Genomic DNA, 17,111 nt, shown 5'->3' with positions numbered 1-17,111 from the left:
TAGTCTGAGATTTTTATTAAATATTCTAGGACTCACCAAAGAATTCGCAACTTTATAACTTGTGATATCTGTCATATATATATATATATATATATATAGTAATTAACTTTGGAGTAGTATCGCAATGACATATTTTATCTTCTAAGAATGTATGCGTGCGCTTCCTCGGGTGTACGAGTAGATCTCCTGGAAGCGTCTCGTCTCATTCCTTTCTGCTCCGACAGCCACTCTCGCTGCTGAGTTGCATTATGTTGCGCGCATTATGCACGTGTCGTCGTCGCCGTCGTCGTGCAATGGCGTTCCGAAGAGTCGGACGCGTGCACACGAATGCGAATGCCAACGGGATCTGGCTTTTCGATGACACTCTTACGCGCAGAAGGTTTCGTAAGGATTACATATTGATGTTCAAAAAGGTGCTTTTTGCCGAAACATCTTTTCGATATTAATCTTCAACTTTTAATATTAATCCGATGCTGATTATCTAAATGAAGCCAGTTTTTTGCAATTGAAATTGAATTGAGCGATAACATTTTAGTTTTTAATTATACATTTTCAATTGCTTAGGCCTTTGTTCTTCAATATGAAATAATATGCAAATAGATGCTGGTTGAAAGTTTTATGAGATAGAAAATTTCAAATTTGCCGAGAGAAAGAAAAAGTGAAAAGTATGTTCTAGAAGGTTGATTCACTGTTTATAAATATGCCACATATTTGTTCGATGATTGTGTCGTGTTGAAGTGTATTTTCGCGTGACGATAAGAACTTTATTTTACGACACATAGTTTTTTTTTTCAAATTGTTAGTTTAATCTTAAAATTTACAGGCGTTATTAAAATTATACATATATATTTCTATAAACGAAACCGTGTCGCGCTATCTTACGATCCGTTAAACACCAAGGTGATGTGACTCAATTACCTCAAGTCACTTAAAAAAAAACCAACAAATGTTATTTGCAGATATCCACGACCTCGAAAAAAATTTCGCGAGATAACGAAGTTATACTTTACGAGCGAGAAGTGCAGGATTAATAACGCGATTGCGCGTAATTGCGTTTCGGCGCCGCGATACTAAACACGATGCAGTCAGCAAAAGGCGAGTAGATAAGTCTACGTTTACACAACTGCGATAATATGCGCTTTTAAACGCATTTTAACAAGCGATGTCGCAAATGTCGAAGTGCAAATGCGAAGTCAGCCGCGCGTGTTACCGTCTGTGACGCATTCTTTGGAGATGAATGAATAAAGGAAATGAAGAAATATGATTCTTTAAAATTTATAGCTGCTAAGTTTCTTATTATATTATATTTTTTTGTGTGATGTACAAAAAGATTAAAGCATTACGTGACTATTATCGTATCCCTGTATCGACAAGAGAATTAGAAATGCTCGGGATGAGATTTCTTTCAATTAAGGTCAATAACTTTGGAGATTCCTCGTGGAATTTCTGTTTCTCTTTGGAAAACTGTTTTGTTTTCTTCAGATCTGGCTTTCTTTAAAGTATTGCTCTTTTTACTAGCACTAGTTGCTACCTGCCGGGATAACCGACTGATATAATACCGACCAAAATATTTCCGAGTTTAGTTTCGGAGCGTCTGGCAAATAGTTTCGGACGATTCGTCGTCCAGTCGTGACGGCTATTCTGTTTCTCGTCTGAAGATTCATACCTGCGTGCGTCAATAACGGTCTGCTTTTTCAGGACTGCGTGCCAGAGTGCACCGCACGGTGCGCGCCGAGATAAAAGGGACGTGTGTGAGAAAGAGCGGCGAGGACGGAGGAGAGCGAGGGAGAAAAGGATAGGGAGGAGTGAAGATACGCGCGGACGTATTTATCGCGCGCGTGCATTGTAAGGTCCGCCGACCGAGCGTGCAGATAAACACGCGCGTTGCGCACGTAACAGTATAAATAACTTGCGCAAGCGTTAATGAATGCTCTTATCTTAGCCCCGCTCTTCCCTGCCGCCTCTCCCCCGTTTTCCCCTTGAGAAGCGCGAGATAGATATACCAGCCAGACGCTGCGTTTTATTATCTCCGTCGATGCGCGTTGCGTTTATGCGGGATGAGCGAATTTCTTGCCGTGCGCGGAGAAGGCAGAGAGATAAAAGTTACGCATACCCTAGAGCGAGTTTCTCCGAAAGACCGTACGCGGAATAACATAAATAAATCCGCCGTCGGACGATATGAGACGATAACAATAGGCGTGTTTAATATCAATTTTTGCGCATAATTATCTCGATGGCAATAAAGCCGTGCCTTCTCTTCTCTCTGCGTGAGCCTACAAAATCTGCATAAATGCGTGTAAATTGATTGTATTTCGCGTGAGTAACTCTTACAAATTTTTCTCACTGCGTACCTCAAGGTTCGTGGAAACGATACGTCTCGGTAGAAAAACTGCGAAAAATCCATGTCTCGCAGAGTGCAAGAAAAAGAACGCGCGAACTTGCAACCGGGGAGAATTGCGGAGATCCGACAATTGATTTCGGTCGCGTCGAGTAACGGTAACAGCTGACAGAGCTCGTTGCCCCTAGGGAGACGGGGAATCGCAGCCCCCGCATTTCTCTCTCTCTCTCTCTCTCTCTCTCTCTCTCTCTCTCTCCCTCGCGTTACGCCATTTGCGATTTCCGCCGAGCTTTGCGAACCGGAGGGCAGAGATAAATCGATAAAGAACGCGAATGTGTGCGCGCGGGGGGAGAGGGGAGCCATGAGAGCGACCGTGGAGGAGTTTCCTTTACGACCATATAAATTACGCGCTTATAAATTATGTTGTATCGTTTTAAGCGTCGTTGCGGAACGCACTGCATAAAGACGTTCGCGCCTCGCGAACGAAGACCTCAAAATGAAAATACTAATGGGATGATTAACTAACTGAAATGACTAATTTCAAATTTCTTCTCGTATAGATAATGGAAAGATAGAGAAGAATTTAATTATCCAACATGTGGTAACGTTTGTTTATATAAAGCCTGATTACAAGTTATAGCAATTACAAGCTGTGTACTTTTATTGACGTGCAGTTATTGCAGGCTGAGATTACGTGCCGTTAAAACTATTTGGGCTAATGCAAATCTATTCGACGACGGTGCATTCGCTCTCTTAATTGTTAAGTCCGCTCCTAATTGCCAATGACCTCGTAAGCCGCGGGCTAATTTATACACACCGATTCGCATAATCGCGCGGGAGACTGAATTTCCGTTTTCTTTGCCTGTTACAGGGAACGCCGTGAAGCGGAAGTGCGCGAGCTGGAAAAGGCCAAGATGGAACGGGAGAGACTCGAGAAGCAGAGGGCCGAGCAGGCAGTTCATAAACATTTCGAGGAGTCACTTAAGCTGGCGCAACAAAGGGTATGTCACGCTTTATTGCTTATTTTATTTTAACCGCGTTTTTTTTATATTTTCCGCAATGCGTTAGTTTTATCTGTTTTCGATCTCGTATTTTTCTGGATTTTCTTCTCCGATGAGAATCGCTTTAGAAGGACATAAATTATTCGGGCTATAAATGAGAGGCTTTTATTAGTTAGGGTGGCAGGAAGGAGAAAAAATAGCTTCGATCGTAAAAGGCACAGATATAATACTCACTGAACTTTTACTAAATAAAAAATAGTTGTCTTATGTAGAAGCGATCTTTCGATAGTATATGTAGCAGATGACTGCATTCTTGCACAGATCCAATGTGTTACAGAGACTTTTAAACATACATTATACGGAATTTTGACGAATGTATCCGGAAGCATTCGGACTATCTAATCCTCGTCAACTAATTACTTGCGTCCATTATTTTCCCCCATTTTCGGGTCGTAAAGGCAGCATCCTTTGTATTCCATTCCACTCAACGAGCCTAACGAGTTGATAACGAGGAAGCTCTAGTTTCCCTCGAGGAGGGCGTGTTTTTTGCCTCACGATATAAAGTCATTATTTCGCGATCTACATAAACGGAAATATGTGAATCGTTGCGGAGAAATTTTATTTGGATAAAAATTTATGAAGAATTTGCAAAGAATCGGCATGGAATTTGTTGATGCTGAGCAGAAAATTCTAAGAAAGTTAAAAGGAATATTTGGTTCTGCTTACTTCTTAAATTTTCTTCTTTGAGAGAAATTCTTAGAAGAAAATATTGAAGAAAAGCCGATTGTCAAGTATTTGTTATTTTCACATAAAACCATTCGAAAGCAATAATCAATACCTTATATTTATTTTCTTTCTTCTTTTTTAATGAAATTAATTTATTTAAAACAAACATTTGCTATTAATTTATTTTCGTATCGTGAAAAGTGATATTTTAGTTACTAAAGCATTTGATTATTATTCCGCGAAAGAATATTTATACAGTATATTTTTTTTCAATCTTCAAAGAAACTTCTGAATAAGCACGCGATGTGAATTGTAAAAAAAAATTATTTCACAAATTATGTGTGTGTGTGTGTGTGTGATTGAGATTTCTCAAATAATAATTCATGGACAAGCAGATAATCCTAAGCAAATACAACTGTGACTAATTGGGTTGAAAAGATAAGGAACTTTTCAGGATTCAGGTATAAGTTTCAATTCAATGACTCTTCTACCCTCACTTGCATCCGTCCGCGCCAGTTCAATTTTCAGTCTTTAGTGATCTCTGGATGTGTACGGTTCGAAAGAAGCAGACGTCTCCTAAAATTATTTTTTACGTTATTTCGAAATATAAAATTTATTTGTAACCACCGTTCGTGAACTAAACTCATTGTTTATATAGTTAATGCATTTTTAATGTCCGAAACTGCAGATTAATATATACAATACAATATTAACTCAGTGAATTTGATGAAAACGACTTTCGCCGTGAAGTAAGAGTGTAGTGAATCAAGAATAACCACAATGCTACCAGTTCACAATAATCAGTATGATTTGATGCAGATGGTGGAAAATCTGTGTAGTCTAGGCAACTCAGGAAGTCCTTGCACCGAACCATTTTATTCAATGGCTGAACATGTTATGCGACATGAGGTAAAGTCATTATCAATAATTTAGCTGTGTACCGTACATTCATCATCACACGCTCGTCGATTTACATCGAGATTATCGTAGACGCGCTATCTCGTAGAAAATTAGCGAATTAAAGAATTTAATTCCTTTTTACTTTAAGCGGGCGGCGAGACGATTTCGCTTCAGTGCCCGTTCTCTCGAATCGCAGTTCACGTGTTCGCGATATCAGGACATTCGCATCAGGGTCAGCGGACAGGTTTGCAATGCTTCGGCGCATCGGTGGCGTTGTCCGATAAGCGCGATTAACGCGTTTCCGAGCACAATAGCGCGGGTTCATTTCGCGCCGCGCGCGGCCCCGTCGCTCGTCGACCTTGGCATCCCGCCAAGCCAACCGCCGCGCCGGCGAACCGTGACACGCGTTCAACACATCCGAGATTGGCTAATGATTTCGCTGAAAAATCCGCGTGGCACGAACGCGAGCGTGAAATTTCGATGCATGACGCATCCGCGTTTAATAGCTTCTCGTTGGCTGTTGCACATTACCGATTATCTTCCATCGTTGAGGTGAAAATGGTGAAATCGATACGGATATTTTAAAGATTCGCTTTTCCACTTGGTACACCGATGAAGGTTTTAAATAAATTTTGTATATAAATCTTAAGTAATTTTTGCTAGTCTCTAACGGATATTTATCTTTGTATTTCTAAATAGATTAAAATAAATTTTGCGTAAGCACTCACTGAAAACGCATGAAAAAAGAACGGGATGATGAAAGATAATATAAATAATCCTGCAAATGCGGTACATCGTCAATTTTAAATTAAAATCGCAGAATAATACGTGGATAATTAATGATAAGAGCATTTGCCTGGAAAGTGAAAGAATTTGGTTTGATCGCTCGCATTCTCAATGTTTCTCTTTGTTCGTTAGGATTTTTTTCTTGGGTAGATTTAGAATGGAGAAGTAGAAATATTAGATAGAATTTCAAATTAGAGATTTATATTTGTGAATTTTTCATTATTTCGAAAAAGTAAATTTCCAACACGAATTAACAAATATCGATTTATACGGACAAGATAAATAGTACCCCTGACCTTTCCTTATAGTCAGAAAGATCGCAGATGAAATAATTCCATTAGGTTTTTGTTTGTGAACATTCTAAACTAAAGTTGGATATTCACAATTGAGAAAAACTTCTATTGCACCGTTAAGATAAATGACTCGACAACAAGCTGATAGGGTCATTGTATACTTAAACGGAAATGTTTTTGAAATCATTTAAACATTTTTGTATGACAAATGTTCTCAGAAATGTCGACAATAAATTAGTAACGCTAAAATAATTTCTGGATATGATGTAATTAATTACATCCGCCGCGCAAAAACTGCTGCCTCTTATATCATCAAGATTGCAAACAATTTATCGTTAGCTTTTGTATTAAGCGATAGTACAGATAAGAAAGTTTTTTTTTATACTCGAGAAGTGACGTTTATGTTTATTAATTGCCTGCAGACAGCGTTACGTATTGTACACACTAGAATTTAGCCACTTGGGCGGTTTTCCATTCCGCAAATAACTCGAGAAAGGCCGACGCTATTAACCGACCGACTGATATTAATTATACGGTTCACCGTATAATTACAATGGCGTAATTATACTCTGGCGATACGACCTATTTTAATTATATATACAGTTCTATTTTTCGATTTCTCTCTCTCCTTTAATTTTGCCGAACTATTTTGCAAAATTATACCCTTTGTGCATATTCCGTATATAAGCGCGTCTTTCGAATAGCTTTGAGGTCAGTGGGTAAGCCTCGCGCAATTCCGCGATTATTGTTAGCAGCGCAATTGATTATGCAGCGCGGAAATACGCTTTCGTCGGTGAATGACAAATCCGGTGGATCGGGGTGGGGGCGAGGGAAGGAGGTCACCGTCGATAGTGATACACGAGGAGGCTACGCGCGAAGTCACGATCGTGCCGGTCGTCATCATCGGCGAACCCGAAACTTTCACGCCGCTCTTGTCCGGGCGCAAAACGGTCCGCGCGCGTTCCCGTCTCCCCCCCCTCCCCCACCCCCCGTATTCTTCTCCATTCCCGGCACGGATACGCGTGCGCGCATACATACATACGTTACGTACGTACGTGCGTGCGAACGTTCCGCGAGTGGCATTTGCAATGCAAAACTCGCCGGCACGAAGGTCATTAATTATGCACTCCGCGCGACGGCGGTGCGCAACAATAGAGTCGCCGGGGCGCGCACTCCGGCGTGCACGATCATCGGCCCGGCTAGATTTTCCTCGCTATATTTTCGCGACGGATGATGCCCCCCGCGCTCGCGGACTCGCTTCTCCGAGGAATTTGAACAATGGGCCGTTTATCGGTTTCTCAGACCGGATCGAGGGAAACGCCGAGTTGCGGGATTGCCGTTGTCGTTACTTGCGATGTTTAGCGCGTCTCCTTCTCCCCCGCGGGTCACAGGAATGCAATAAAGTTTTGCCGAGTGAGGAGCACAAAGAGTTCGATGCGAGCATTCCCACAGAATTACGAGATGCAAATATACACCGTAGCGGATATTTCTAAGTAATTGAAGTCATGTAAGGTATTAAAGTCATGCTGATGTCTATCTCGCTCGCGTAATATTATAATATATTAATTAATTTGTGGGCGTGCATATATTTAAATATAATTTCTTAATTATAAGGTAATTTTATATCACAGGGAAATGAGAAATAGTCATGATATTTTTAGTAGCTTGGCAGGCTACTCAAAATAAACTCGTCTCGCGCGCGAAGTTAAACGCCCTGGGAATAGAAAATTTTACGCGCAAATTTCAGTAATAATACCTACATTTTATAGATCGCCGTATATTCAAAGTGTTATCGTGTTTTTTAAAAATAAGAATCTCGATGTACACATGTCTCATCTCCGATATTTCCATCTCTTCTCCGCATTCCGAGAATTCGTTACCCACGCAAAGTAATAATCGACACACTCCGGAGCCGAGAAATGAGCGGTATCGCAAACTCGCGGCGTGCAACGTAAGCGCGAGCTCTAAGCTGATGTGTTAACGCATCGCATCGCATCGCATCGCATCGCATCGCAACGCAACGCAATGCAACGCAACGCAACGCATCCGCGATCCGTCTTCCTCTAGGAACGACGGCTGCATTCCGGGTTGCGCTCGGAATTTCGTCACGTTTCCTCGCCTCCTCGCCGTTAGCGCTCGCTCGCCGTGAATTCGCTCGTCGGCGTTACCCACGCCTTCTAATCCCGCGGCGCGGAGTTAATTACCGCGTCGTCCACGTACCGTATCCGCGTTGTATATACGTGTCTGAGAAACACTCGGTCTCTTCCTCCCCGACGCGTCGTACGCGCGCATAAATATCGCGCTCGTCTCTTTCTCTTTCTTACACGCTCGCGCTTGCGCGCGCGTGTGTGCATTCGCCCGTTCACGTGTGTCACGCACACATGCATGCGACCCGACCAGTCTCTCTCTCTCTCTCTACCTCTCTTTCTCTCTTTTTCTCTGTGCAGTACAGTTATCCGTAATATACGCGAAAGCAAGTCGCGCGCGTTCTCTCGCGTAAGCGGGTCACACACGCCATCCGTGGTACATATGTACACGGTATGTGTACCGGTGCCATGTACCATATGCACCGCGGCTTAATACATATATGCATGTGCTCGCGCGAGGGGGAGGGAGAGGAAGAGAGGCATGGCACACACGATGGCGTAATACGCGGCGAGCACATACCGCGTGGTGGAGCCCGAGAGTCCGTAACGGACGGCGTTAGGCGGATTAGTCCGAGTTACGGCCGCGTACGAGCTCACGCACGGATACACACGCGCGCATGCGATGTGTGGGCTCTAATCTCGTTTGATCGCGTGTTATACCATGGAAGGGAACGCGCGCGCGATCTCTCTCTCTCTCTCTCTCTCTCTCTCTCTCTCTCTCTATCTCTCCCCCTCCTCCCCCGCGCGTCACGGCCTCGGGGATCGGGCGTAAATTGGGCGACCCGTTAGATATATCCGCTCGCCGGCGTGTTTTCTCCGGCGGTCGGCGACACCGTCCTCCGCGCGGCAGCGATCGCGGCGAAGGTCGCGCCGCGCGCCGCGGAGGTCGTCGAGGCCGATACCTTTGACCGCCGCGATTCACACGCGCTCGACAACGTTGAAGTAAACGACGGAATAAAGAAAGAATCCATGTGAAATATTGTACGCTCGAACGGCAAATTCTTTTCAAGTAAAATGTATAATATAATACCTAAAATACAGACTCCCAACATAAAGCATATAATTTACAAAGTAATGCCGCGAGAAGAAGAGAAGGGTCGATCTTAAACATTAAAGTTCATGAAAGAATACAAATGTTCGGACACAGGTAGAAGATTTTCACTTTTGCAGCTGGAGTCTTTTTCACTAAAAGTTAACGGCGAAGAGGGATAAAAAGAAAAAAAAATGGAAAAGCAGGAAGGGCAGAAACGAAAAGGGCAAGCCAAAAAAAAAGAAAAATCATCAGATAACATTCGAAACTGAACTTTGCCGATCGAACGACACTACGTCACAATCGTGCGTCTGTCGTCCTCGCACGTCGATTACGTTTGTACTTTACTTTATCTCGGCGTTGCCGTAATAACGCACGTGCTTGCATTATCGCGTATTATTACCTGATCCTGATTATCTTCTCGGAGATCTCTCGAGGAGATGAAAGGCGTAATAAATCGAAATCGACTTGTGTCTAGATTGAAGAGTGAAGGGCTCCTTGAGCCAGTGCACGAGAGCAGGCCGTATTAAACCTTGATTACGCCACTGCGCTCTCGCGCATTTCATCGGGTTGCGCAACGATCTCTCTCTCTCTCTCTCTCTCTCTCTCTCTCTCTCTCTCTCTCTTTCTCCCTCCGGATATTTTCTTTTCGCTTTTTTTCCCCGCGGGTGAGTCAAGGTTTTCGGGCCGGCTCGCGGAGTGCCATGCCGGCTGAAAATTAATTACACGATCGGTTTCGGCGAACAAAGTCCGGCGCTTTATAATTACACCGCTGCCACGCGGCGGACCTTGGGACGGGTTCCCCGTCGCAGAAAAGGACGGGACACCTATCGTTCGGTAGATCGACACTTCAATCATCGTTATTAATGTCCGGCATCTTGCGACCGCGCGAATCCCTCCGCACGATGATCTGCACGATCGTTCCTCTCTGCACGATGACATAAACCTATACGCACATTTCAGCCAGCCGGTAATTTCACAAATCTTTCGCGGAAGTATATAAATCTCTTTTACATAACGCAACTGCAAATGTTTTGGCTGGAATTACAACGTAATCCTTTGTACGCGCAAGTGTAAAAGGGACACAGGTACGCTCTTGTGTCTTGTAATGATGAAACATGCCGCGGTGGGAAATTTAGAGAGACGTATTCATTAGCGTGCACAAAGCTGCCGCGGTCTCCCTCGCTAATTTCTCGCGATACGTACGACAAGTCAGCCGGCTGTGGCAGTTAACGTCGCCGTAATTGCGCGATATACGCGTCGTGCGTAGACCGCCGCGCGAGGTCAGGTACGCAAGATGCGTTTTCTTTTCACGCGCCGCGCCGTATACACCCCGCAACCGTGCGCAAAGGCTCAAGTACAATAATCGCTCTGTGTGTGCCATTGTGCCGGGGCTGAATAGCGCGACGCACAATAGAAATTCAAAGATCCCGTTAGGCATCCGGCATTGAATAGATAGGCACCGCGTATGCCCGATGTGTGTGTGCACGACACCTCGACGGCTGGTTATCGCGTACTGGTTCATCGTTTATTTACTGGACGGTCATCATCTTGTATCCCGTACTCTTGCAACTTTCTCAGCGGAAAGGCTGCGCACGGGAATAACACGTGAAATATCCCCTATCGTGTCCGTGAGTAAAATACAAATTACTTCGTGCGACAAAAGCATTGATCTTTCTTGTTACACGGAAGACGGACGGCTTTAAATACTTAATTTCCGTCTTCTTCCCCGACGAAGAAATTAAATATTTGATTTAGGAAAGACGATCGGCGGTAGTATCAGATTTTTTTGCTGAACGACGTGGCCTTTTTAGATTTGTCGCGGGATACGCTCGAAACTTTAACGGAAAGCTTACGAAGCACCGTCTACGTGTGTTAGTGGAGACGATAGCGCGACGACGATACAACGGTCGAGGTGTGCGGTGCACAGTCGACGTTCCTCGTGTTGCATATCCAATCGCATAAGAAGCAGTCAGGCTTCCTCGACAGTGTCGTCAGCGAATTTAGCCTCTTACGAAGTGCTTGGCGCAGCTCCTTTCGAGTTCGGCGTAGTTGCATATGTTGAAGAAAGAGATTGGTAAATTCGCGTTACATTTTCAATACAGGAGAAATAAATATCGATTAATAATAACGCGATACATTTCTAGTTTTGAAGTAAAATTGCGTACGAAAACCGAGTAAGTAATCGGTATGTGATTCAGACGTATAAATAAAAGTGAAAGGTATAACATTAAAAAAAATTAATATTAGGTATAAGATTTCGTCCGATGATCGAAAATTTCGCGATATTTATTTAAGAGTGAAAGGTACACGGAGCAAAAATATATGGAATTAAGGACAACCGATTATCATACTTTTAACTCTTGCGAAAGTTAAAAATAAAAATTTTATATATTTAACACGAAATCTTTGCGTTCTCGTATGCTACGAGATTTTGAAAATATTAAATAGTAGAAATCGTAGAAATTTTTAAATTGTGCCTAATCGATGCCCGAGAACTTTTTAATATATATATTTTTTATTTTCACGTCTGGGAGAGATATTTTTTCTTTCCTTCTATAATAAGAGTGTCTCGGGAATATTCATGACAGTAAAAATATACATTCGTCGCCGATACGCGAGATGAGAAGGATTTTTAAGACCTCGTCTTTTTTTTTTAACAGCCGTCGCGTCGTTAAAACGTGTAATTATCCGGCCGGATCTCACGGACTGATCGTTCGATGGTACTCGAGTCGTAACTTCATCCTCGAGCGATCCTTTTCGTTCGACCGAGGGCGAGCGTACAGGTGAAAGGCACGTGTTTTTCTTTCCTCCCGCTGTTTTTTTTCTTCCTTTGTCGTTTCGAGTGCGTCTGCGTGGTCGTAAAAGTAAATACCGAATGTTCTTCGTTTCGCCTTATCAATAGTTATCTTACCGTTATCTGTTTGCGAATGGCGGCGTAATATTCTCGCGCTGTCTATAGCGCGCAAGCGCGATAAGATATCGCCCCTAGGCGAAACTCGCGTCGCGAATTTCGGTGCCGTGACGCTTCCGATTTCGCTTGCTGACGAGCGCGCAACCGCCTCCTTTTACGCGACGACCGCGCGATTTCGCGCGGCCCTTGCAAAATATAATACGACACCGCGAATCGAAATCGCGTATACCGGCCTCGTTTTTCGCCGAGTGTGCTCGCGAAGGTCGAGTCTCCGCCCGTAGGATTTCTCGGTATTATCACCGACGTGGTATTGCGTTCCAGCCGCGCCGGGAAGTCGGCGCTATCGTCTCCCCGCATTTGCGTGGAAATATAGCGATCGGAATAATTCGCTCGGCTCTCGTCGTCGGGAGGTTCTTTACGCGGGGCGACTGCGTTATACGTATACTCTACAACACCCGTTCAAGGAAAGCGAGATCTCGATCGCGCGGTGCTCTTTCTCAAGCCGCGTGCAGCGCACAGCCGGTGTGTGCAGCATTATTTATAATGTACGTTATTTCATCTCCCGACACGCGCGCACGCTCGCGCCTTGATTTACTACCACCTCTCGCATACATTACGATATCAGAGAATTTTTAATAGCAGAATTTCGAATTAGCTTAAATTAGTATAAATGAACGTTGCGTGACGAAACGCACGCCCTCCGCTCGCTTCCGCCTGTTTCTCTTTTTTCTCCGCCTGTTGCACAATCGTCACACACAAGTATCCAGAGAGTGGTCAGGGGTCACGATACCGAGATAACGAGCTATCGGCGTATAACTTTAAATGAAGTTCTCACGTGTCGCGAAAGCCCCGCGAGCGACGTGCGCGCGCGCTGGATCGCTGCGGTGCAGGATTCTCGCGCCAGTGTTTACTCTGGGCGAAACGAAAGCAATTACTTTGAATTGTTTCAGAAACGGCTCGCACATTCCCACGAGGGAACAGGTTTATCCGCGTATCGATCTGACAGTCGTATAGCGGTTACAAATCAATGGGCGATAATAACGCCCGGTCATTTGTGCGATCGATAAAGTGCGCGAATGCTTATCGTGCCTTCGACTATTGCTCGCGGCGGCTCGTTCGATGACTGATTAGCGATCGATGAAAGTTGTTCTTAGCTGTCTGTTTAATGACGCGATTCTTATCTTGCCTTTGATATAAATAAATGCGCAGAATTTTAAGTAAGAAATAAATCAAGTAAAAAGGCAGTTTGCGCAACGAGCGTCATCGATGTTTCTTTCGTTTATGCGTAAAGAAATTTATAGGAAAGGAAATTGAAATTGACAGGAAGGTAGTTATGTAGTTTTCTTAGAAGGAAGATTCGTTTCTTGCTATTGTTTCTTCGGAAAAATTCTAGGATTGTGTTCCGCGTGATCGATGATAGGTCGATAATAGATCTATATTATTTTACGAGTTATTTACAGTACCTCATGCTACATTGCGTAATAAATGACGGAGATAGACACGATATAATATCGCGTTAGGAAGAAGGCAGAAGGGGGAGAAAGGAGAGAAGAGTTACGACCGCCTTTGTGCATCGGATATTTCAAGCGTTTCTTACAAAGCGATTCTTCTCAATTATGCCTTTCGATTCCTTTGAATATTCCGTCCCTCAGTTTAACGTCGCGAGAAATGGAGGCAGAAGAAAAGAGTTTTATGCTAAACGCAAGTCATTTCGAAAAGCTCGTACTTCGCAAGTACATAACGCACTCGGGATAAAAATTGTAGCGTCCAATTTCGCATCCTGCGACTCGATTTCGCTTAAAAAAACTGCTCACGTAACGAGCGACTTAAGATTCCTAATCTACTAATATCAACGTGTTTGCGATCGCTTCAAGGACAAGCGCTCGTAAAGAAAAAAAAATGGGATAATCACTGCCGAGGCGCAGTGCCGTTATAATCGTTAATCCCGTACCGTTTGACGGATGTCCTTGACGGGAGAAAACTGTACTTCGGGCTCGGCGACCCGTAATTACTTCGGGAACGTGTTCGAGAAGTACGATCACGTATCTACGCGCGCGATATTTCCGATACACGCGACACCCTCCGCGCGCGATCCGCGTGTCGGGGGGGGCCCGTCGTCGCGCCGCTCCCGATACACGCGATTGTTGTTGTGTCGATCGTGTTACGAGACGACCTAAACTTTCCTTGGATATGACTCAGCTTGCGCTATATCTGCGCAAATCATTTCCTCTCTGTAATAACACACGCAATGAAGGCGCGCGCGATAAGCGAGGTAATCGGAGCGATGATGGCATGAAGGAAGGTAGGATGAAATTTATAGCGTCGCGCTCTTTACAAGTGGATCGGCACGTTGAAATTTTCTCGTTATTCCTCTTCAGCGATATATTAATTATCTTATTATTCCATTTTGTACAATTCATCCATATGTCGATGACTCACGTATTTACATATCGTGATAACGAAAATCTCGTATCGACACTCATTATAAGATTATAAATACGTGATATATTGGAGTGATGACATTTAGACATTGTTACATGATTTTTCGTAAAATAAAACCTTTCTCTTATCTCTGATTTAAATATCTAGATTTATTTAAGTACAATGTAAGAGCGATTTACGTGGACATAAATGCATGATTAGAAAGTTTTCAGTAGTATATTAGCGTACGGCGAGTGTCTAATAGAATCAACTACGAATTGCGTGGCAATTTCTATTCCGGATTACATTACCATTCGCACCATGAACGTGACTTCGTGATCCGCGCTCGGCGATTGCTAAACCTCCGGTCTCCCCCCCCCCCTCTCTCTCCCTGGCGATATATTTCCCCTAGTGATGAGAGGAGCAGCGAAAAAAAATCTCTTCGTAGGCAGTAAATAGCCGGGTGTGTATACCCACTCGAACGGGTGCGAAGGAGACGGCGAAAAAGCGCGCGTCTCGCGTGAGAAGTTAATCGGGCGCGCGGGTTGGGAGTTCAAGCAGGAGAGAAAGTCAACGAACCAATGGCGAGCGGCACTTGATTGACTCTGAATGGCACGTCGCTTTTATTACGTGCAATCGGTCATAATCCGTCTCTCCGTTCCTCCCGCTCGCTCGCTCGCTCGCTCGCCGCCGTCGTCGGCTCGCCGCTCGCAGTCGTCGTCCTACATCGCCGCGCGACCCGCATACCCCCCGGCGGCGTGGCGTGCTCAAGTATAATACCGAGGCACCGCACGTCGCGCGGTTTACTCGCGAGTATTTGAAGCACCGGATAATACGAGACAAGTGAAATTGTTATATCCCTGTCGTTCGCCAAACCGGCCGGGATATTGTCATTCGATGAACGCGCGCGAAGTCCGTGCCTCGGTGAATGGCGAGGGGGGGAGGGGGAGGGACGGGGGATATATACAGGAATATTTATAGAGTGTCGCAAGAAGACGTAACGTTTCGCATGAAAGTTGCGTGATTATAATTCATCCGCGCGCGCGAACTCGCGCGCCGGTGACAAGGAATGTAAACAGGCTTCCTATTATGCCCGGGTGCAAAGCTCCCGTGCGTGTGCCTCTTTTTTTCTCTCTCCCCCCCCCCCTCCCTCTCTCTATCTCTTTCTCTCCTACCTTTCCGTAGATAAGCGCCTGTATAAAGTCGGCTTACAGATAAGCGACGCGTGTGATGCAATGCGACGGTTTGGTATCCGCGCGATTAGATGTATATACCGGCGTGATGTTGGCGCGCTACGTTACGTTTGCCGAGCACTTTTAAACGAGGACCTTGCCGGCTTTTGTGCACGACGTCGCCCTCGTTACATCTTCTTTTTGTAAGGACGCGACGCGTCGCGCATAAAACGTGCGCGCGAGTCGATGACGCGAGCATCGAGGTAAACAGAATGTGGGTTGACATTTACTTCGCGTCTCTCCATTAGCATAGCAAACCTTCTTCTCACAAGTCTATAATTTGATTCGCGGTTTAGCGGAGAGCTCCCGCTCCCGGTCTCGTAAAAAATTCTGTCATCCCGCAAGGACGGCGACGTCTTTCTTTTTTACGACGAAAGGCCTTTCTTTTCTCGACACATGGCCTTGATCTCGCCTCGACTTGAGAACAAAAAATACGTAGCGTGTGCTCTATTTTGAAGGAAAAATTTTACCTATCATGTTGAACATTTTTTTATGAAACTAGGTCGATAGCGAAAATTATAAAAGTATTTGCAAATCAACGTGAAAATCTCCTTTGGAATTGGAGAAACTTTTTAAGGATTAACCTATCTCTTTATTATTCATTTCGTAATCGAAGGATAGAATATAAGTTTCTTCATTCCTTTTGTAAGTGAATTTTAATAACTTCGCCTATATTTTATTCGAGAGTGAATTGGCGCGTTTGAAATAATCGCTTTATTTACGATCGCAGAGAGGCAAAAGCTTGGATAGGTTTGGCAAATCATCAACTCTCCGGGGAGAAATTTCAACGCGCCCGTAACGCGCGAGTTTCAGGGAGGTGTTGCAGCCTGCAACTTCGGTGATGACTGACGTATTTACCCGAGATTTCGAATCCCGGGGAAAACAGGAAAACAATATTTACCATCGCCCCCTTTGCTTCGTTACTTGCCGGTTACTTGATTACATTAATTTACAACCTTCCAGTCGCTCCAGAAACGAGTTTCTCGACGGAGTTTAATCGACGAGCGTCGGCAACGAGCGGAAGCTGTTTGTTTGATCCTCTCCCGGGGAAATTACTTAGTTATACGTCGAAGTTTGTCCGGTAACTTCGCGAGGAGTTATTTTCGAGGCCTCTTACGGCGCCGGGGTGGCATTAACGAAGTCAGTCGGTCCGAACGCAATCTCGCGCGACGTTAATCATACGAATCTCTCGCGCCTCTTTTTCTTACTCTTGCAGGGTACTCGGACGTCGCTCCAATTCACTTTTCTCGGACTCCGGCTTCTCTTGCAGAGACCTCATCTGTGTTTTTCGCACAGGCCTCTCTCTCTCTCTCTCTCTCTCTC

At 44.5% G+C, this 17,111-nt stretch overlaps 1 protein-coding gene across 1 annotated transcript in view; it reads left to right on the top strand.

Moving 5' to 3' along the window:
* LOC105453254 (serine/arginine repetitive matrix protein 2) overlaps positions 1-17,111 on the top strand; it is a 282,577-nt gene that overhangs the window by 252,014 nt on the left and 13,452 nt on the right. The window contains exon 9 of the mRNA XM_011695046.1: positions 3,210-3,339. Coding sequence (XP_011693348.1) covers positions 3,210-3,339 — 130 coding nt within the window. The remainder of the gene's footprint in view (positions 1-3,209; positions 3,340-17,111) is intronic.

Source organism: Wasmannia auropunctata, unplaced genomic scaffold, assembly GCF_000956235.1.
Source record: "Wasmannia auropunctata unplaced genomic scaffold, wasmannia.A_1.0 LD336001.1, whole genome shotgun sequence".
Taxonomy (NCBI): Eukaryota; Metazoa; Arthropoda; class Insecta; order Hymenoptera; family Formicidae; genus Wasmannia; species Wasmannia auropunctata.
This window is presented reverse-complemented; position numbering and strand designations above follow the sequence as displayed.